The 21,929-nt window shown below is 42.3% G+C and overlaps 1 protein-coding gene across 1 annotated transcript in view; it reads right to left on the bottom strand.

Moving 5' to 3' along the window:
• The window catches only part of ABCC3 (ATP binding cassette subfamily C member 3), an 804,906-nt gene that overhangs the window by 15,077 nt on the left and 767,900 nt on the right, over positions 1-21,929 (bottom strand). The window contains exons 28-29 of the mRNA XM_069654461.1: positions 16,302-16,460; positions 7,393-7,559 (exon numbers count right to left, since the gene is read on the bottom strand). Coding sequence (XP_069510562.1) covers positions 7,393-7,559; positions 16,302-16,460 — 326 coding nt within the window. The remainder of the gene's footprint in view (positions 1-7,392; positions 7,560-16,301; positions 16,461-21,929) is intronic.

The following is a 21,929-nucleotide window of genomic DNA, read 5'->3' on the forward strand; positions in this document are numbered from 1 at the left end:
CAGAGAGGTTTCAGCCTCATTGACGGTCACCAGGGAGGGGAGGCTTAAGATTCTAGCAATAGCAATCTTAAAGTCTTCATCTCGGCAAAGCCATGCAACTAGGACAACAGTGAAACACTGAATCTCAACAGATGGAAAATAATCATAATCACTGGCATTGCTTCTGACATCTTCAATTCCATCATTTTATAGCTTGCGGTGCAATGCAATAGGGGTAACTATAAGCAAATCAGACTTGGCCCATAGTAATAGGGCCAATCTATACAGAATCGCTAGCACTTGTGGTGCCTAGAATTCAAAGCTACACCCCTCTCACGTTGACCAAAGTGGCCGGAAACCATATCAAAGGTTGCTTTTAGTCACATGCAGAAGTGATGTAAGCCAGCTGTTTGGGCTGCTCAGTCCTATTAGGGTAAGAACTGGCCTGATCTGCAATGCACAACTTGCCATGGCTGACAGCATCACACCTTCCATGCTGATCCTCCTATACCTCTCTGCATTGCTTAATACTAACCCACATCACATCCTCTGATTCCAAAATGCCAAACTCGATTCATTAATGTCCCCTACTTTCTGCATCTACTGCGGGATGCCACACGGCTCCCCTTTATCCCTATCCTGCCCAACCACTTCATGATCCCCACTTTAGTACTGCCTAGAGACTGGAACCGGGCATTCCACCAAAGAGCTTCTGCAAGGCCATGGACATTATAACAATTGTCCCTCATTGCAAAGTGCCTTCTTTCCATAGAAGACTGGGTGAGCCACAGCCACCTCAAACTCAAGGGATCTAGAACTGAATGTATAGTCATGGCCCAAACCCTTCCTTAGATGCCCCAACCACAAAACCCTCTCTCCCAATTCCTTAAAAATGCCCATCACCACACCGTCCATTTACAGAATATTATGTGCATTTTAGCAGCAGCAGTAACATGTCCACACATATATAAGCAGTGGCTTACAAAACCTTAATGCATCTCAGGGATTTGAGCCAACCCATACTTCCCAGTAAGACTCCCTCCTACACTGATACAGATGTGCATGCAGCTGTAATTTGCACACTTGACAACGTTAGGGTATACTATGTTAACACCTTGTATTCCAGCCTCAGGCAGTACCAACTAGACAGACTCCAAAAAAGGCAGAACACTACACCAACTTACACACTCACCCGAAGTAAAGGAAGCAGCTGGCTCATTGTCTGCCCAACCTCCAATATCTCTAAATCCAAAAAAGAGTAAACGTCGAGATCCTCTTCCTGAAAATAAATGCCTGATAAGAACCATCCCTGTCTACCTTCATGACTAAAACAACAAGTGCAAACCAGCACACCCAATCCGGATCTCCACCCACAACCTTTCGGAGGGTCCCCAGATCCAGGAATACCATGATTGGTGACCAGTGCTTTTCCACTCAACTCCCTAAGCTTTGGAAACTATGCTGCACATCGATTTGGGCCAGCATCACTCTTCTGGTGATCAGGAAAGCAGTCCAAGCCCTTCTCTTCCTCACATTTGAATCTCCCTACCTATGAATCTCTCAAGCAGGCCACTCTGGATGCTATAAAGTGCCCACATGTATTTATTTATTTAAGTTTACATGTGTTAAGCACACAAAACCCTCGGGCATCAAGGCGCTGTTACTACCAGGTACATTCACCTTGAGGGAAGGTGGGCTGGGGGGAATGGGAGTCAGTACACGCGAGAAGTACGTTAACACAGGAGAGAAGAAAACATACGAGTGCATCAAATGCAACAAAGGCCATCATTTCAAAATCTGCGCCACTGAAACGAGAAGTCATGTCAGAGAGAAACCATGTAAATGTACTGCAGGTGATGAAGATTTTTGTTAATTTGAGACAGTGGTTTCAACACCAGAGAACCCATATAGATGCACTGATGAACACAAATCTTTAAAATTGTAGAGAAAAAGGCATTTGAGAGTCCGTATCAAGGAGAGACTAAACGTATTTGCTGTATTTTCCTCCACAAAGTACTACGAAGACATCAGAAAAACCCCACCAGTCAGAAACCATACAAATGTACTGATTACGACATGGCTTTACTTCAAACGTAATAGCTAGTACTTCAGACAATCCACATTTGGGAGAAATATTGATATTGATGATTGCCTTACCATGATTGCCTTACCATGTTCAAAGAACACAACCCCATCCACTTCACTGCAAGCTAGTTCCAATAGTTTAATTGCCAAGACTTTCACCTGTGTACACACGACAGATTGAAATATTTCAAAGTGTAGTGTGTGTGTGTATATTACACATATCATGAATGCATACATAGGTCACTGGGCCATAATCTTATAATTCACACTGCCCATTTAATATCCTCATCTGTAGAGACAATACTCAAAGATTTCTGGGGCAGTGTTACCATCAAGTTTCACATTACATTCAACAATTGCTGTTCCTAGATCTATTTCTAGGTCAAAGTTTGGAATTTGTTTCTGATGCACTATTTTGAATGTCTTCCTTTAAATCTGTAGAGCAACAAATAAGTAGCTTGCGTGACTAGCTCCTCTGTCATCGGTCTCAGATATCAATGATGACACAATGGTCCTTAGCCAGGAAGGTTAGCTTCACTTGCAATCCTAGTGGAGTCATTCAAATCAAAATGGCCTTTGCTAACAAAACCTAATGCCTGCCCTATCTCTTGTACAAACAAGTGTCAAAAGGAGAAATGTATGCGCAAAGGCAAAGTCAGTGTTCAAATGCATAAAGTTGATGGAACCTGCTCTCCTCCTCACGTTAGACCTCACAGAGTAAGGCTGCCCCAGCAGGCAGCAGGACACACTCTGGCTCGGGTTTCAGTACAATTCAAAGTTCCAGAACATGGATTGAGGCCTGTCTGGCCTTCCACGTTTAAGTTTCTTTTCTCGACTTCAAAATAATTTTTCAACCAAAAAGTTCACAAAGGTCACCCTCAGTTGGGCTCAGACTTTTCACCACACAGTTCTCGTAGGTCCCCCTCATCCGGGCTCAGACCTCTCACAATAAAGTTCAATACAAAACCTGCCATGGGGGGCTCCCTTCCCCAAGCTTATTTCACTTCGGGTCTCCCTCTGTCAGGCTGGGACTACTTTGGATATCAAAGACTTTCAAATGTGCATGGTTTACCTTTCAGACCACTGCAGGACAACTTCAACTCAAGGTTTCCAGTTTAGCTTTCACTCTCCCCTTCTCTAGGAGTTAAACCTCGCTATTTCACTTTTGTTGTTCTTTTGTTTTCTCGCTTCAAATCATTTACTTTTCAGGGAGACCTTCGAGTGGGTTACTTCCCTTCACCAGACCACACTGCTACTTGGTATCACTGATTTTTCAGCTATCTTTTACTTAAAAGTTCATTCACAGGTCTGCCTTTCCTCGTGTCTCACTCACACGCGTGCAGGCTTCACTTGTGATAAACTGTTGCAATTTCAAATCTTAACACACACTGGTCTTTTAGGTCACTTGCCAATTCACTGACTGCGCATCTTTTTCTTGGTTTTGCCATTCCGAATTCACGAGTCAAGGATTACCACAGGCTTGGTCTCGCCACTCCACTGTTCACCTGGCAGGGTCACTGGCATCCTTGTCAATGCAATGCAGTCTTCACTTGTGGGATCTGGCCTTTCCGACATTTTTTCCACAGCCTGTCAGAGGCAACGACCGCTGGTAGGGAACTCTTGGGGTTTTCGACCCGCTGCTCTCGCCCCTTGATCCGTTGCTCTGCTCCAGTAGGTTTGCCTTTGTTGCGGAAGTCATGCTTTTACTTGTGTTCCACCTTGCTCAGAGTGTGTCGTTGGGTTTAGCCTTTTATTCGTGTGAGGAGAGCTAACTGGTATCAGGTCTATGCACTTAGTGTAAAGTGCCTGACTTTGCCTGACCCGATTAACAGGACATGTCCAGTACAACGTGAGAGAGTAAGTCTGGTCACCCTCTTCCTCAGCCCAGTGTTTGTGTAAAAAGGGTTGGGGTTGGGACCTCAGAGCATCCTAAAATGTAGGATGAGTTGGATGAACAAAATAAAGGGGAATACTGTGTCTCACCATTGGCTATCTCACCTCCACTCCCCAAAGACCCCTCATGCAGGTGATCCTCCCACGCTGGCGCACCCCCAGGAACTCGATCCACAAGCGATGGCCGTGTCCTGGTCACTTGGATGACAAGTTCCCGAGGACTAGTGGACGAGACACCCTTTGGTTTCTCACACCAGTCACCTCACAAAATGCAGCTGAATCCAATCTGAATGTGTCACCACTGTGCGAGAGATCGGTAATGGAAGCCACCATGGAAATCACAGTAGCCCTTCACAATGAAATTCTATGGAATGCGCCTGCTTCTTATCAGTCATGAAAAAATAATGCACTCTGTAGAGATTCTTATGTTGACCCCATGGAGAGGCCTGGTGACTTCATGCACATTGGGAAATTCCAGTTTGGTGTTTCCTCGCAGAATTCTCGCACCATTTGGTCAATCCCTTCACAAAGAGGCGGGCATGTAAATAAAATATATGCAAAGCATTCTTATTTGTGTTTTTTCCATGTTTGCTCTTGTGGGGTGTAATCGAAGGCTCACAAACCATCCAAAGCTAAGGGCCCAATGAGAAGCTAACCTGCCAGCATTTACAACAAAACTTTCATGCCAGAAATGGGCCTGTTAAAGCAGACTGTGTGGTTTCTGCAAGTAACACAAGGAAGGGCCATGTGAAAAGACCTACCTGTCATTACAAAAGGAAAAGCAGTATTTTAATTGACATAGGTAGAAGGTAATCAAAGGTCCCTTTCACATGAAAAACAGGATTTTTAAACACTGACATAAAAACAGCTTTGCATGTGTGTTTGTAAATTAATACAGTTTAAATGTGAAAAATGTACCCCTGCTAACATAAAAATATCAGGGAAAAGACATGGTGCATATTGACAAAAAGTAAGGTATGTTATGTTTTGCATGCAAAATACCAGCAAACATTTGAAAAGAAAAGCCCACTTTGTTTCAATGAAAAGGTTTCTGTAGGTGCGAGGCAAACCCTTCCCTTGTTGTGGGACAAATGTCACAAAGATTCCCCCATGGAAAGCCTCGGTTACATCCCCCCAGCTATTTTACAACTGCAACAAAATGTGGACTGCCTGGAAGGTGGTGTCCCTGAAGGCTGGGCTATCTATGCAGGACAATTTCCTTTGGCTGATGCATGACCAAAATGTAAGAAGTAGGTGTGAAAATGGGGGCTACAATTAAGGGAGGGTGAAACTCCAACTCCATGGAGCAAGCTGCAAACACAAAGAGCCTAATTAAAAAAAAAAAAAGCTCTGGTTACAGGCTGGCCCAGTGAGAACACATGGCCTGGAGGCAGGGAAGTTTCCATTTGCCCAACATGAAGATTTACTATTAATTTAAAATGACTATTATAATTTAGAGCTTTTTCTCAGCAACCATAAATCATACTGATTACATGCATGCATCATTTTATCAGTAATTTCCAGGTGATAGCAGATTAATTCACCTACGACTCAGGGAAATGTAATGGCCATCTAAAATGGGTCTCTGGCTGATCTGAAAATGTCCCAAATTTGGGAGTTGAAGAACCTGGTGAGGATGAAATTAGGATTATGGGGAATACATTTCATGTTCCTAACGGTTATGCTGTTTGTGAAAATGGCAACAAATTGCCACACAGCCGTGCAAAATGCTGCAGACCTAGCTGCCGTCTTATTTCATTTCCCATGATTAGCTGAATTGCAAAAAATATATATTATGACAACTGCGAGTAAAATTATGAAGTTTTGCTACATAACTATATTTTTGCCAACATTTGACATGAGAACAAATGGGGATTGCAAATAAAGTTGTCATATGTCTGTTCCAGATTCTTAAAACAATCTGTAGAGGGAGGTGGGAGGTGGGAGGAGAGCAAAGGGTAACTGTCCAATGCCATTTGCGAGAACTCTTCCAGGCTACATCCCAGGATTGTAAACTTGCTTGTGTCAGCAATACTATATTGAGGAGATGCACTATGAGGTAGGGAGAGAGCTGCTGAATTTGACCATAGGGGAGAGCTGCTGAAACTTACCATCTGAGAACTGCAAGGAAGCACCAAAGGAGATTGCTAAGAGTGCATCTAGGTGGAGCTGTCTATTTCTGGGAAGACCTAAAGGGTGACTAGGTCCTATGGTAGAGAGCTGGTGATCGTTCTTGAGAGTGGAGTGACCAGACTCCTCCCCTATCTTTCCAGAAGTTTCTGACAAGCAGCTGGTTCAGCTGAACTTTAACCAGAGGCTTTCTATCTCATTAGAATTGAGTCCTGTTAAACCAAAAAGTGGGGGAGTTTGCTTGCCTTAAATCCTTTCCCTTTATAACAGGGGGGGGTAGGGAGGGATTGATGCCTATTTAACAAAAAAATATTAATTGAATTAATTCCCTTTGGCAGAACACTACGGGGTAATTTTTTTTGACATTCGAAATTAACAAAGTTCATTTCCCAGTGTGCGCTGAGAAATTAAAGCCTATCATTTAATTGGGTAATCCCTTTTGTCCTGTTGACTCTGACTTCTTTATGAAAGAGGTGTGTCTTTGTTCTTAAATCAGTCCAATATTCATGTCCATCATTCCCCAACACAGGCCTTTCAGTGGAGGGGGGTCTGAAATCCTTTTAAGCGCACAGGAAAATCAAAATTGCACAGCACTACATTTGTAAATTCTGTTCACCGATGCGCGCTCATTATTTCTTGAAGTGAAATTCATAGAAAGTAAAGAATTTGTGTTCTTTTCAAATCCTGTGTGTGATTTATTTATGTTGATAGATGTTTATTGTGTTGTGCCATGCATGGATAAAGTGTTGTTTGACATTTCAGTGTGAGTTCCGTAACTTCTAATTCAAATAAATATAAATATATTTCCTGTACACTGGCCTGGTTCTTAGCTCATTGGTAGCTCAGAGGGAGGGATCCAAGGGGTATTAGATGAATTGGAGAGAGGGCTGAATAAAATAATCCATTAAACAGTTTGTTGCGTGACACCTTGAATGGGGCGGGGAGAGCTTCCATGTTGAGGGTGGCCTACCGTTACACCCTATAATAATAAACCTGTTACTAGGGTGACTAATTGTTCCAAAAATAACTTTTCCTGATGAACAGTACACCTTGATTTTTTGAATGAATGCAGCATGCACACTTTTAAAGGCAGTCACCTTTACCTTGAGGGTTTCGAGGATACCCATCAAATAAGGTGAAGTGTTCTTTGATGCATTCAATCAACCCATATTCACTGCCAAATGAAATAGCACTGCTCTTCCCAAGAAAAGCTGTGACGGAAATACTTCCATTTAGGCAAAGTAAAAAGAAAAAACAAAACAGAGCTTGACATAAAGTACAGTGATTAGCACCCATTGGTATTACCTGAGATTTTCTCCTCCTTCTGAGCATTCATAATTGAGCTTAGCTGACTGACTTATAACAAACTTCTTCAAATGGGACAGTTCAAGGGCTTTCCAAATGTCTTCATCTGAATATTTTTCAAATGGGTCCAAATTCATCCGTAGAGATCCAGAGAAAAGAACGGGATCCTACACAAAACAGAAACAATGCACAAGGTTATGCTGACACAATGGTATCTCAAAGAGGGTCCTTCAATTTTTTAATCAGTTCAATTATTCCTTGCTCAGCCATTACTGAATTTACAAAATGTATAAAAAAAAACTAAGGAGAAAATAAAACTATTCTTTAGAGAAATCATAAGGGATTTCCTCAGTATAAGAAAAACATAAACTTAGGCCACAAACTAAACAATTAAACAGCCATTCATGAACAAGGAAATGTGTTACAAATTTAGTCATAGTTCTAACTAAAACATAGCCTAGTAAATAAGTCAAACAGCTTATTTTATAACATAAACATTAAAACATAATGTAAAAGTATATACAAATAAAATCACAAAACAACCTATCAGTCTCCTCAGTGACCTACCTACCCAACTTCATTTCAAGTGCCCACTTTTATACCCATCCTAAATAAAGCAACAGTCAACAATGCTAGCCTGTCTCTCCTCTTCCCCACTTTTCAGAGTTAGGACAGGGTGGTGTTCAGTCATATCGCCACCTACCTGCCATTAAACTCACTGATCCTCTTCAATCTGGGTTACACTGCAAATACTCAATGGAAACTGTGCCCACTCATGTCCCTAATTTCTCCATAACTGCCCTTCCATTTTCATCTCTTGTATTCTCATCCTCCTTGCTTTGACACTGTTGATGATCCATTTCTCCTTCTGAGTCTCACATCTTGTCATCTATGACATTGCCCTTGCTTAGGTCACCTTCTACCTGATGGACTGCTCCTTCTCATGCCCCTAAAACACTTCAAACCCCACGTTTGGCTTCTTCTACCATCTATTTATTGATGAAACCAAAATTGTATTCTCCTTCCTTTGCTTCACCACTGAAGTATCCATTCTTATCAGCAGCTGTTCTACACCATCCATTAATGTATTGCCCTCTGTTGCCTTATGTTTATCAGTGCAGTGATCTTTCTCCGGGCCTGTAAGGCAACTGCTCATCATTCCACTCCTCATTCATTTCCCCTTGCTTGCCTTACCCAATTCAGCTTCCGGTTTAACAGTTTATCACCTCCACTGCTCTGGCCACAAGGCTAACATCCAGATTCCACCAACACCTCACCTCTCACTATCTAAAACCCTAATCCCCATTGTTCTCCTCCGCAGACTTGACTTCTGATCCATTCTCCTTACATGTCTTGCCCTCTATTATTTTGCCTATCTTCTCACCTTTCTAAACTTTACCAGCTGCCCTCTCTTTAACCCCTGTCATTTCATGCACACAACTGTGCGCTACTGCCAAGTGGGCCATGCTACGTCAATCAAAACGCAAATGATATTTTTTAGTATTCAAACATCTCCACAGTCAAGAACTGCCTACCTGGTCAACAGGATCTCCCGAAACTCTCCTCCCTGCAATTTTCAATCCCAAGCCATACTTAACCTCAATATCGACTGAATACCCAATGTCATCTCCCTCTTCCGATCATTTACCCTCTTAGCTACCCAAAACTGGAACTTCTATCCCTGCAAGAATGAACATCCCCTAATATCTAGGTTCTAAAGTCTCACCTGAAAAGGCATCTCCCATCCACCGAAGGACCAGTAAGAGTGACAGTGGCATTATCCCACCCCAATAAATCCCCACCTTATCCTAAACTTTTCTTTCAATCTACTGAGATGTCTAGTAACCCACACATTGATGAAATTGTACACTTGAAACTTCACGTACTGTGGACAATCATCCCTTTCTTGGTGATGGCCCGAAGCATAGTGACCAGGGGACTTATCCTGTTGACCGTAGACTACTGTAACTCTGCGTATGTAGGACTCACTAAACACGAGACCCACAGATTCAGCTACATACAAAACCAAGCAGTGAGACATGTATGAAATCTCCACAAGAGAGAACTCATCACGCCAGCACCCAGGGCATTAGAATGGCTCTCCTCAATACCAAAAGCCACTTGAAAGCATTGTGTATAATCCACAGACGCCAATATAACAAAGGAATCTAGTACTTAAGAGCCCTTCTGCCCTTCTCCTCTCCAGCCATGCATCTCAGATCCACTGCTGAAAATCTCTTGACTCACCCTAAATGTAAAGAACTTAAAAGAGGGGAGAAAAGCTTAGCAGTGTCTTCCACAAAAATGTGGAATATTCTTCCCACCCACTGGAAAACCAAACCTAATTACAAATATTTTAAGAGAAGGTTAAATCTGCCCTGCTCAAGTCAGTCTTTCAAGTAACTGACTTTGTGGAGGACCCCTTTCAGATCAAACTGGCAATCCATCTACACTCCCTCCTCTAACCCCCCCCAACCCCACTAGGTCTCGCCTGCTAGGCCCCTCCTTTTGGTCTAAATATGGTTTCCCTTTGAGTTTTCTGCACCCCACTTGTGCCACTCCTTGTTTTTACACTGGATATTTAATGTATTTGTTTTGCTGCTGGATGTTAGTTTTATGAATATGTTATGTTGTCAAATGGTAAGGTAGGATACTAAATACTGTGCCATAGGTGGTGTGACCTGCCTCTGGTGCCTTCGAACACCCTTTTTGTAAGTTGTTGCATCATAAAAGTAAATAAAAATAATGTATACAGTGGGCCTCATTACAAGGTTGGAGGTAGCCTTGCCGGTTTTACCGGCAAGGCTACCCCCAAACTTGCATCCGGCTCGGGCACCCACGAAAGTGGAATCACTGGGTCATTCCGACCTCAGCGGACCCAGTAATTCCACTTCTGCGGGTGCCGGAGCTGGTATGTCCCCATTCTCATTTGAGCCACCAGAGGGCTCAATGGGAATGGGGAGGATGGTAGCAGCGGTACTGTTCATAATGGTACCGTTGCTACCATCAAGTCCTGCTCGCAGGTGCCAGTATGGCCACCTGGTCACACCACCTGGCTGCAAGGGCACCCTAGAGCAGAACTCCTAGTATGGCGGTACGGTAACAACGGTGCCGGTAGCTATACCATCGCAATTGTTGCCTTACCGCCATACTGCTAACGAGGCCTAGTATCATACTACTGATCGACTGTGCTGTGTCCATGTAACAAGATTCCCCCTCCAGATTCCCCCTCCACCACCAGGTTGTTCATTCTGCACAAGCTGTGATAGTAAAGCCCCAAACAATTAAATTGCTTTGGCTGCAATATGTCCTTATGCAAATATGTTCTTATGTAAAATGTGTGTTGAAGCATTCTTTATCACCTCACAAATGCACTACAAATGTCAAAGACAAACATGAAATGTCTGTATTCCTGAATTAGTATACTATCATAAACATTTACAAAAAAGTATGCTTGAAAACTATTAATAGTTCCTTAGTGTATTTACTGAATTTAAATTTGTATTCAGCTACTTAAGATAAATTACCAATTCGAAACACGCAAGAGATGCTTTTTCATTGAACATCTGCAAGCAAAAAAATAGGTTACATTAAAATAAAAACTGCACTCACAACCTGAAAGAGTAGTGACATAAAAACCCATAGGCTCAGCTAACGATGGATGGGTTTACTGTCCATATTACAGTCAAAGTCCTACTCTGTTCTTCACAGTGGTTGAAGTGGGTGGGAGTGGTTGGGAGCGGTGCTCCTCTACTTTTATTTTTTAAGTTTTACTGTTCCTACACTTTTATTTATTAAAGAAACTGTTCTGCAATAATAGTTTTAAAATTAAAGTGTAGGAAGAAGTTCAAACTTGCACTTAAATGCACTGCACTGAACATTCCCTTCTATTGTGCATGGGAGGGTGTGTGGTGCTAGGGTTTGTGGAGAGCTGAGGCAATCCAGCAGGGAAAATAGTTCCACTACTTCTTCTTGTACACTTCGACCACTGGTTCTTCATAGAGATTGGTTGGAGAACACTTTGTCAGAGACCCTGATAGTAAGCATAATCATACGATCAGGCCTACCAAAAGCACAGTTCACACATTTACAAATTCTCTTATCACAAAGCAGATAATGCCTGGCCCCAGTAACCGTTGGCTATGGAAACTGACCAATACCAGGGAGCATCCCCCAACCATTCGTCGATGGCAAAAAATGAAAATAGTTCTGGCAGCCTAGCAAAGACCTTTATCATAAAACAGTATCAAAATGAAATTCCCATTAATAAATTTGAAGATACACAATAAAAAGCATCCCAAGGATAATGAAATATTGGTTCCACCTATGGACTTATGATCCTGTATGCTACATGGAAAGTACTTCTGGTGAATTATGCAAACTGTGGTTGGGTTGCAAAGCATAATGTATGTGTGTTGCATTTGCAGATATCTGCAAAGTATCTGAGCAACACTTCAAGAATCAAGAATGCATTTTAAAAATTGAAGGATATTAAGAGGCTCATTAGGATTATGGTCTGTGTCTTCCACCACAGTGGAAATGCAAGGTTTTCCATGGCCAGCCTTTTTCCTACGTGCTGTGGGAGAGCTACCGGTGAAAGAGTACCTCGGAGGAGAGCTTCCTTCACTATGTCCTTGCTGTCCATGGGCCTAATTTCAGCGTGGACAGGATGTTACTATTGTACCATTGTTTTGAATATGTTAGAGACCAGTTCATTATAACGTTTAATAACAACAAAATAAGGATGTACATTTAGAGGAAGGGGAATCCTTCGCAAGACCAAATTGCACCATTACCTAAGCTGATTGATAGCATTGTAACTGATTAGGATAAAAGTGTCTGATTTGTTAGCAAGATTAAAAGAAATAAGATGCAGTGCTTGAGGGAAAGAGTAACAGCACTACAAAATCGTACATAGGCAAGGTGAAACATGTCCATGGATGTTTTCCTTGTAGAGGACTTCACACCTAGTGAATGCAACATAGTGTAGGTGTTTCAGAGTTACTTGCCATGTAGCAAGGCTCCTTTTTGGATTTATTTTATGGCAGAAATGTCAATAGAGCAAGTATGCATGGAGTGAGTAATATTGAAGGAGTTTAAGCGATTTTGTCTTGTCTATCAGTGAAGTTCAAGACAATTGGCAGAAAAAGAAACCATGCACCACAATCAATGTAAAAAGTGTTACGACAATGCAAGTAGTAGATTCTTGGTCCGACTGCACCGTAGTGAATAATGAGTGCTGGAAAGAAACATTTGGATATTGTGTATTGTGATATTCAGCATGTTCCATATTAGATGAATTTCAGTCACCAAACGTAATTCAAAGGAAGTCCCCCAAAGGCAAATGTGTGTTTCTGAGAAAGGATGGAAGGCATCATGATGAATAGAAAGGCTTGGGGATTGTCTTAACTTCTGATAAGGCTCTTATTTTAGTCTGGTTCGGGACGAACAGTGGAACGAGTCTTTTGGGGAACATGTTGAAGCTGATTCTTTATCACAAAGGACAATTGAAGGTAACAGTATGAGAGCAGAACAGTGTTATGTTGACAGATACGTATAGACACTTATTGAATATGTCGACAGATTGGAGTTGGAGAAGTGGAAAAGCAGGCCAAGAACTTTTAAAGCGTGAACGTTTAGCTAGGGGTTGAAAGTGACAATAACGAAAGGAATGGCACAATGTTGTTATTTGTAACACAGGATGCATGAAAATGGTAAAAACATGGAGAAGCAATCAGTCGAACACTGAACTTCTGACCGACTTCCTGCACTTAAAGATGCACACACTTAAACATTCTGGACATTCTGATACAGCTATCTTTGTATATGAAGAACATTTTGATCTAACAACTGACACAGGTCATGAAATCTCTAAAATACACAAAGTATGACTAATAGAATAGAGTGCATAATCATGGAAGATCAAGAGAATGCATAAGGATAAATCTCTACACAGACATATTGCTTCATACAACAACAACAATGTTCATAACAAAGACATAAGCAACAACACGCATACCAATGAATACAAACATATCACTTAAATGCAATAATCCCTCAAATTATGGATTTGTGTTACTCTATATAGATTAAATCTGCATATGTATATATAAACTCTTTTCAGTGATGCAGTATTGCAATGTTTCACTGATTTCAACAAAGTCATCCAAATGCTAAAGGATATTTTTTCCCTGCCAACTTAATTTTCGGCCATAGCTGTCAATTTCCTATCTGGGAAAACCTTCCTACGGGTAAAAGAATGACTTTGATCGACATGGGAGTTTCAAGGGTATATCTAAAAATGAAGAGAGACATAGAATTGTGATAGGATAAATCTAGAGTAAATCCTGTGAGGTATTTAGAAGGGATCAAAGTGAATTGGAATACCGTGGTATGCAGAGTTCCTTCTGACAAATCTAGTTTAACTCCTGTGTCCTCCAGGAAATGAAGTAGATGGGCTGCTCTCTTTTTTGGTGGTGGGAAAAAATGGTGAAGGGCTGTGAGGAGTGTTTTGCAAGTGTCAGATTGATGAGGAAAGAGAGATGCCAATGGGTTTTTGTGTGGAGCCCAAGTTATCATTTGTGGGAGTGGCACTTTATTTAGCAGTTCCCATCAATGTTCATGTTGAAGTGGGTAGGTTTATCATAAAATTAACAGATCTGTTTTCCGAGTGCCTGAAAGTTATGTTCACTCAGAAAGTGAGGGTGAGGGAACTGATCGGCTTCCTTGAAAGTCTTTTTGGATGGAGAGTGTTCTACCCACACTGCAACAGCCAATAGTGTTCAAATGGTGTTGTGTGAAAGAGGGTTTCATGTGAGAGAGTTGTACCAAGCATAGCAAAACCACAAAATACCACCCTGAGTCAAAAAGAAGGGTAAAGCGCTTTAACCACACCATCATGGATGGAGTTAAAATGGCTGGGAGTTCTGGCTGCACTTGGGAGTGTTGCAGAAAGGAGTAGTAGGTTGCAGGTTATTGCCTCATTGCACTGCTAAACCTGTCCCTTTTAAAATGCTGCTGAGAAGGAAGCATAATACATTTCTTTGTTGAATGTAAAGAGTATGTTGTGAGCTGGGAAGAAATCAAATGTAGTATAGCAAGTGGAAGACGCTAACAGTATGACTACAGTATATTATGACTGCAGCCATGCATACAAGGTGAATTTGGTCAATGAGCACCGTCTTATTACAATCGGATTGCTAAATTGAGTGCACAATGGAATGTCTAGCTTTTCTAGACCTTGCAATGTTAAATCTTGGGTAATTATGTGTGTCCAGAAAAAAATGGTATCTGAAGTAAGGGATAATTATGGATTTGTTCAATGTAGCTTGGAACTTCAATACAAACTAGAACATTCTATCCCAGGAGTGTGAATTGTTATTTGACAATCCATTGCAAATATCATGTGTGTCTTTCTGTATAATTTCTGACAATTCCAAAGCAAGACCATAAGATCCTTTATACAATATTTTATAACCATGATGATGATAATAGAGTGTTATTCACAGATTGAGAGACAGTCACCCAGGGTAGGACACCGTCCATAAGGACTTGCCAGCCGAGCCAAAGAGCTGCATCCGTATCATTGCAATTCCAGCAGGCTATTGGTAGAAGAATGTAAAATAATGGTTGCCATTGCACACAATTGTTCCAAGTTTGTTTAAATTGATTGGTCATTTCGTACATAATGTTTTATGTACCAATGACAATCCAACACCTTATCTAACAGAAAGCCAGTGAGACGAAATTAGTACTGAGCACTTATGGCCATGGCTCTCTGAACCTGAAATACACTTTGTAATTGAGAGCTACAAAGCCTTCCATTTCTTGCATAGTATATTTGGTATTCCCTTATAGAGGGTGATAGCAGATCTCTTGCCTTCAAGTCCAAGTGCTTCACCGTTACATGAACTGAAGAATAGATCATATTTTATACATTGACAGTGTTTGTGTAGGCTAACAGACTCCTGCAATTCAACATACAAGTTAAGATCTTCTTGCACTCCAGGATCGTGTGTTGGAGTACATTGGGGCGCAAACCTATGTAGATATCCCCTTTTAAAGACATTCAAGCCGAACCTATCATCTTCTCTTTCCTCTAATTCGACTGCAGCTTTCATCACAGTGCACCATTCTGTCCTCTCCTCTTCTTTTACTTGACTTGGTATATCTTCATCAGCGCTTCCCGTTTCACATCTGAACTATCTAATGGCACTTTCTCTTGTGAGCTGGATACTCGTCGTGTTCTCCACCTTTTGATTTGGGGTCCCACAAGGCTCTGGCATTGGTGACTTAATATTCTCTCTGTACACCGTTCATTTTCCTTGCACTTTTATTTTATTTGTCCACTGGCATTTCGATGCCTTTGATTCCTTTGATTCTGAGATCTTTTTCACTTTTGCAGACCAATAGCATTCCTCTCTTCTTTTTGTCTATCTACCATTAACCAATGGATGCACACTGGGTCTCTTCAACTCCGCTCTAATAAAACTGAGATTCTCTTGTTTCCTGTCCCCTCTGCCCTCAACTGTCCTCTCCTACCCAACATGTACTTTCCCCCAACTCCCTTCCCTTTTCTGTCTGCTTGGAAACTTGATGCCATTTTTACCTGCTCCGGTCACTTTCGAATTTCAGAATGAATTCTGCGTGAGGTAAATTTGCCACTACAAAGCCAAACCTGTTATTTGGCAGTGCAATTAGTGGTAACAGAACTACCGTCACTTTTTTTTACCATACCACTGATCGTATAATGAGGCCCAGTGCATACTTAATTCTCATTTTTACACAGAAGCGATAGCATAGCATAGAATAACGTAGCGATTAGAGATTGATTTACAGGCTTATTAATTATTTTGTTCAAACAGCTACAGGTAATCATTTAAAAAAAAAGCTAAATAGGAAAGCAGTACCTGTGGAATAATAGTTAACTTTGACCTCAAGTCATGAAGTCCAATCTGTGATATGTTCACACCATCGATTTCAATGGATCCTTCCGCAGCCTCCAGGATTCGAAACAGGCAGAGGGTCATGGAAGACTTCCCGGCTCCAGTTCTTCCAACTATTCCAACCTAAAAAAATAAAACGTTGACTTTGCGTAAAATTATAAACATATTTACAAGTTTGATGTCTTTGCGACTAAGTGTACACAAACACAGTTTAGCACAGAAGGGCTTCCATTCCATTTACACATAGGGTTCTCCTAGAAAGGTATGAAAAGACATCTATAATGAATGTAGTGGGAAGATTGCCTCTAGCAACCTCACTTTGACAAAAAAAGGACACAGTGAGGACATTGGGGGTCATTACGACCTGGGTGCAAAGGGATACCGGGCACCGGTAATGACACTGGTGCCGGTAATCCCTTTGCGCCCTATTCCAAGGTCCCTTTGCGGGTTATGGACGGGACCCACAAGGGGATAGCAGGGTCAATACCGGTACTGCAATTTGCAGTACCGTTATTGCCGCCTTCCCCCCTCCCATTGAGCCCTATGGGGGCTCAAATGGGAATGGGGAATGGCTCTGGTGAATGGGGAATTACTGGTCCCACCGACCTCGGACTGGACTGGAAATTACTCCCTTCACCAGACCAGAGTCGGACCGATTTTGGAGGCAGCCATGGCGCTAATAGCACCATGGCTACCTCCAAACTCGGAATGAGGCCCAGTGTGTCATTAAGAGTGCAAATTAGAGGTTCTTGCCAAATGCCTACTTCAACCAAAGAGAATTCAAAAACAGAATTAGACCCCTAAGACAGTGCCTAGTCTCAAATGCATGTAACTATAGTTGTACCAGATCAGTAGTAAATGAGAGTCTCCAATGAAATGTTCTTATAGTTCTTAGGTGTTTGCTACTGGTACAGTAGAATTTGTAGTAATTCCTCCCACATACTCTTCTTAAATCTATCCTTAAACTATGTTTTGTAGTTTACTGGTGTTACCATCACTTGTGTTATAACTGGTTTACCCTACATTGTGCGTCTTGTAGATCAAACTCCCAATTCATGAGATTGGTTTCCTGCATATTGGATGCCAGTATTCTGCAGGGAAGCATGGAAGGATTTACTACAATGTCTACTGGACCAGTAGCAAATTAATAGTTGCTCGCCGTAGTGACTAACATACTCTTAGTCCATAGTTGACAACTACAAAAGCAGAGGCAATAGACAGATTGAAACATAGATGTATACTTTAGGAATGTATTATTGTTACTCACATTTTCCTAACATCACTTCTTTATTCTGCCCTGAAGACCGCTGCTCGATACACGTGCAGGCACAGGAGAAAAATAATCTGCCTTTAACAATAATGCTATTGTGGAATAGTAGTATTATGTGATGGTAAATGTCTTCCAGTACTATAAGAAGATTTCATTTGAGATTGATTTACTACTTAACTGGCATTCCATAGTTATACACTTTTGAGACTGGGCACAATACTAGGAGTTCAATAAAGTGTTTAAAACATACACAGTTCTTAAATCAGTTTAAACTTTTTTCCAGTAAGAATTAATTGTATTTCACCAATACTTTGGGGGACATGGTAAGTTGAGAACATGCCGCATATAAATACCATACTTAATTTTTTATTTTTTGGTTTATAATTTGTTATTTTTTTTTTTATTTATAGAGCGCCAAAGCCCATAGGCATCAGTGCGCTACATGGATACAAAAGACTTCTGAAGACGGGACAACAACAAATGAATTCACCGCATGCGGTCAAAATGTGGGTGGTAACAAAAAGTCAGGGTTCTGCCCAGTTCACAGGACCGAGTCAGAATTACTTGACCTAAAGATTCAGATTGAGGAAATCAGGGATGAAAGCAAGCATGCACTGCTGCTTCTCCTTGATCCAACAGCAACGTTTGACCTTTTGTTGGTGAGTGGGCATTTACAGATTTTGGGTGGGCCTTGCCTGCTCAGGCCCTACCCTGTCGACACCTCTGCATCCTAGGTCTTAGTGACTTTCACGGCACAGGTGTGGTGAATTCACGTATTTTTATTGTGTGCACATAGCTATGGCAGAGATCTTAAATGGTAGCTGCCATAATAACAAGAATTGGCAATGCCAACCGTTGGGCATCTCATGAGGCTGTGTCCAACCTATTTGGAAAGGATATTACTCGCAAAAGAAAGCATGCACCGGACAATCTCGCGCCACCGTTTATGTCCCGTTTTCTTATTAGCCAAATATGGCAGCCTGAGGGGTGTCCCTGCCATCGAGAAGGGCCACAAAATAATGCTGTAAAGGATTGGATTAACTCCCCACCCTGGACGCATATTTTACTGCTGTTTGAGATTAATTCCCCCATTGGTGACAATTTGTAATCTCAGAAAAGTGCTTTTGCCATATAGTAGAGGTGATGTGGCCTTGCAATGCCCAGTGCCCCAGCTGTGGCTTTTTTTCTGTGTGCAAGAAACGCATGCCTCACCACACCATACGCCTGTCTCAGAATGGTGGCATGACTCATTGACAAGGGACTTGTCGTTGTCGTCTTTGTACGCCACTTTCCTTTTGGCCTCAGAAGCGGCCCACTCTGAACATTCCAATTGGTTACCAACAATTGTATTTCTTTTGATGCCTTGCTGCCGAGAATGCCAGTTTCTTGTTCTGAGCGACATTTCTAAATAAGAACTTATCTCAGTTTCTGCAATTCCAAATTGCAGCAGTAACAAAAGCCCTGTCTTGGGTGACACCATTTTGTGCTGTTCGCCATGTGCATTGCCAAAAACAAAATTGTGGGGTTTGGTGAGGAGGTTAGGTGGAACAGGGTTAGCAGCCTTAGCTCGTGCAGGCAAAGAGGTTTCCTTTGGTTTTGAACACTTGTTAGCAGGCCTCGGCGCCAGCCAACAGCTGGCCTGTGTAGCGGGTTCAAGGCCGTGTCAGCTCTTCTCATTGGAAAGCACACTATGTTCAGACCAAAATATCTGCCTTTGTGCGGTACAATCTTTGTTCTCGGCGCCAGTGCTCGTGGGAGGGCTAAATTGGAGCCAGAACCATTATAACATCACGTGTGTCCACAGCCACCTGAGCATTAAACATTTTGTGTCAAAACAATTATTAACTTTGTTAGTGGACTGAGAGACACATTCTTGGATATATGTTGCAGCACTAAACATATACCTATCCCACCATGTTTCTTTGTTAAATGAAGCACGTAATCCAACACTGTTCCTCATATAATGACTAACACCAATGTGCCAAAGATCACACAACGTGGCAGAGACAGAAAGAGTGGATTTGAACCCTGGTCTCTTGACCCCAAAGTCACAATCTTAGCCAAGGAGACAACGTGCATTACACGTGCATCTACATACATCATACATATACATGTAGACCAACGTCTCCAGTAGCCCCCAACGCACCCCATGGGAGGCACGGTCCAATACATATAAGCGCCAGGATTCTCTGTCATTTATCTAACTATTCCCCAAAACCCAAATTCAATGCAAAAGTATATTAAAGGGTTCATCAGGCAGGCTTGCAGTGTATGTGGAGCAAAATACAGAGAGGGGCCGGAATGGTAGGTGGGTGTGACAAGTGCAAAGCCCGCTTGGAAAATTCCACAACAAGAGCGCGAGAGAGAGCAAAAGGGAAAGGGGGAAGAAGATGAAAAGAGTAAGAAAGAGATAACTGGGAAGAGGGCTCAGGGGTTACCCTGAAGAGGTTCCCTTCCCAAAGAGAATAATGGAATAGAGGCTATGTCTGCGGAGTAAAGGCTATGCCTGGAAAAGACGACAGAGGAGAGGGGTGGGCGGAAATGAGGAGGAGGAGGAGGAGAGGGAAAAACAGAGAGGGAGAGGCAAGAAGAGAAGCGGCCGAGCAAAGACCTGAGGAAAGGCAGGGGGAGGTGAAGAGGGTGGGTAGGCATCTGAGCTGCCGACTGCAAGGTGCAAAGGAGGAAAAAGCCGGGAGATTGCGCGAGGCAGAGGAAGGAAAGTGGGCCATGGGAGAGGGGAAAGGCTGTCCCCCACAACTTAGGGGCCTCCTGTGACTTCGATAAAACAAGCCCTACCGTTAGAATGGAAGGAGCACATGCATGTTAGCCAGGTGCCATTGTCCCTGCGATCTAGAGAAGCAGAACAGTAGAGGAAGGGCCCCACTAACATTCTCCAATGTGAAGACGCAGGCGGAACTGAAGTGTGTTGCTTCCATTTTGTTGGAAGTTTACCCCAGACCACAATCATCACAGGACACAGCTTTATAATGCTGGCAGCCATCCCAAGGACTCGATGAGAAATGGAGTGCTCATAGTGACGGTTGACAGTTTTTCTTCCACTGCAGTTATGTAAGGGAGCGGTGGAGGAAAGGATTTAAAACTACTGTGCTATTTTTTTTTCTGTGTAAATATGCTAATGCAGAGTTGTTGGAAGCCGCTTTGCTATTATTTGATGAGAACTAATGTGCAGCACTGGGATAAATGAAAGCTTTCATGTCCAATGTTTGACCTTTGCATACTACAAGATCACCTGCTAAGATGCATGTTATATTTACCATTCAAAGAAGCCCACCTTGTTTCCAGAGAGCTTCCTTAGAGAAAGTCATCCGAGATGGCTGCCTACATGGAAGAGCTCACTCAAAATCAAAGAGCTCTGAGATGGACAGGAATGTGTGGGATTATCCATAGGGATTGCATTGTCTAGGGGCAGGGAATGGGAGGGATTACCACTGTGTATCCCTCCTCAAATATCATCTCCATTGGAAAAGCATTACAGACCCTCATTCAAAGGCCATATCTGAAGCTCTTATGTTAATGACAATAGTTTTGGCTTTAAAGGTAGCGCTTTCAGTACTACCGAATAGCCCAAACTAAAAATGGGGAGGGGGGGCTCATTGCACTATTAAGTGCAAAGCATTAGTCCTGGTTTCTTCTGGTGCAGAATATTCAGACACTGATGTTAGCCAATTCTAGGGGGCTAGACTGAAGTTCTCCAAGGCGTGAGAAAAGTCCACATAGTATAGAATCCCCACACCACTTGGTTTATGTTCAGAGAGATCAGAATGTGTAGAAAAGGAGGAAACCTGCAGCCACAGGTTTCACCCATTTACAGAGCCATTAGAAAGAGACCGTATGTGAAATGTATTCGTGAACTCCAGAAAGGAGAAAGTCGGAGTCATCCTCCTCATATTTGAAGCTTGTACTGTCAACTACACACATCTCAGCAACTCACTGAGCAATCTATACTGGGACCTGCAAAGTGCTTAAGCTTCCCTCTTTGAACCTCTAATCACCTCACATCTCTCCTTGCTGCCTTGAACTTCCCTTGAGGGTTGAGGATTACAGGAAGGTCTGCGGAGATTTGAGGAAATTCTTAATGGTTGCCAAACCCCGTCAGACTTCCGCAAATCTCAAGACGGAATCTAGAGGTTCCCATAAACACTATTTGACAAGTTTACCGACACTCAATAGAGATTTCAGAAACAGTGTGGCATGGCACAACTGGCACAAGTGGACAGCAGCATAGAACAGGGCTTTTAGAGGGATCCAGGTGCTTGTGATTTATTAAATCAAGCTGCAATGTACCATGGATAAGGACTGTT

The sequence above is a fragment of the Ambystoma mexicanum genome, chromosome 3q, assembly GCF_040938575.1.
Source record: "Ambystoma mexicanum isolate Mex_15411 chromosome 3q, UKY_AmexF1_1, whole genome shotgun sequence".
NCBI classification, from domain to species: domain Eukaryota; kingdom Metazoa; phylum Chordata; class Amphibia; order Caudata; family Ambystomatidae; genus Ambystoma; species Ambystoma mexicanum.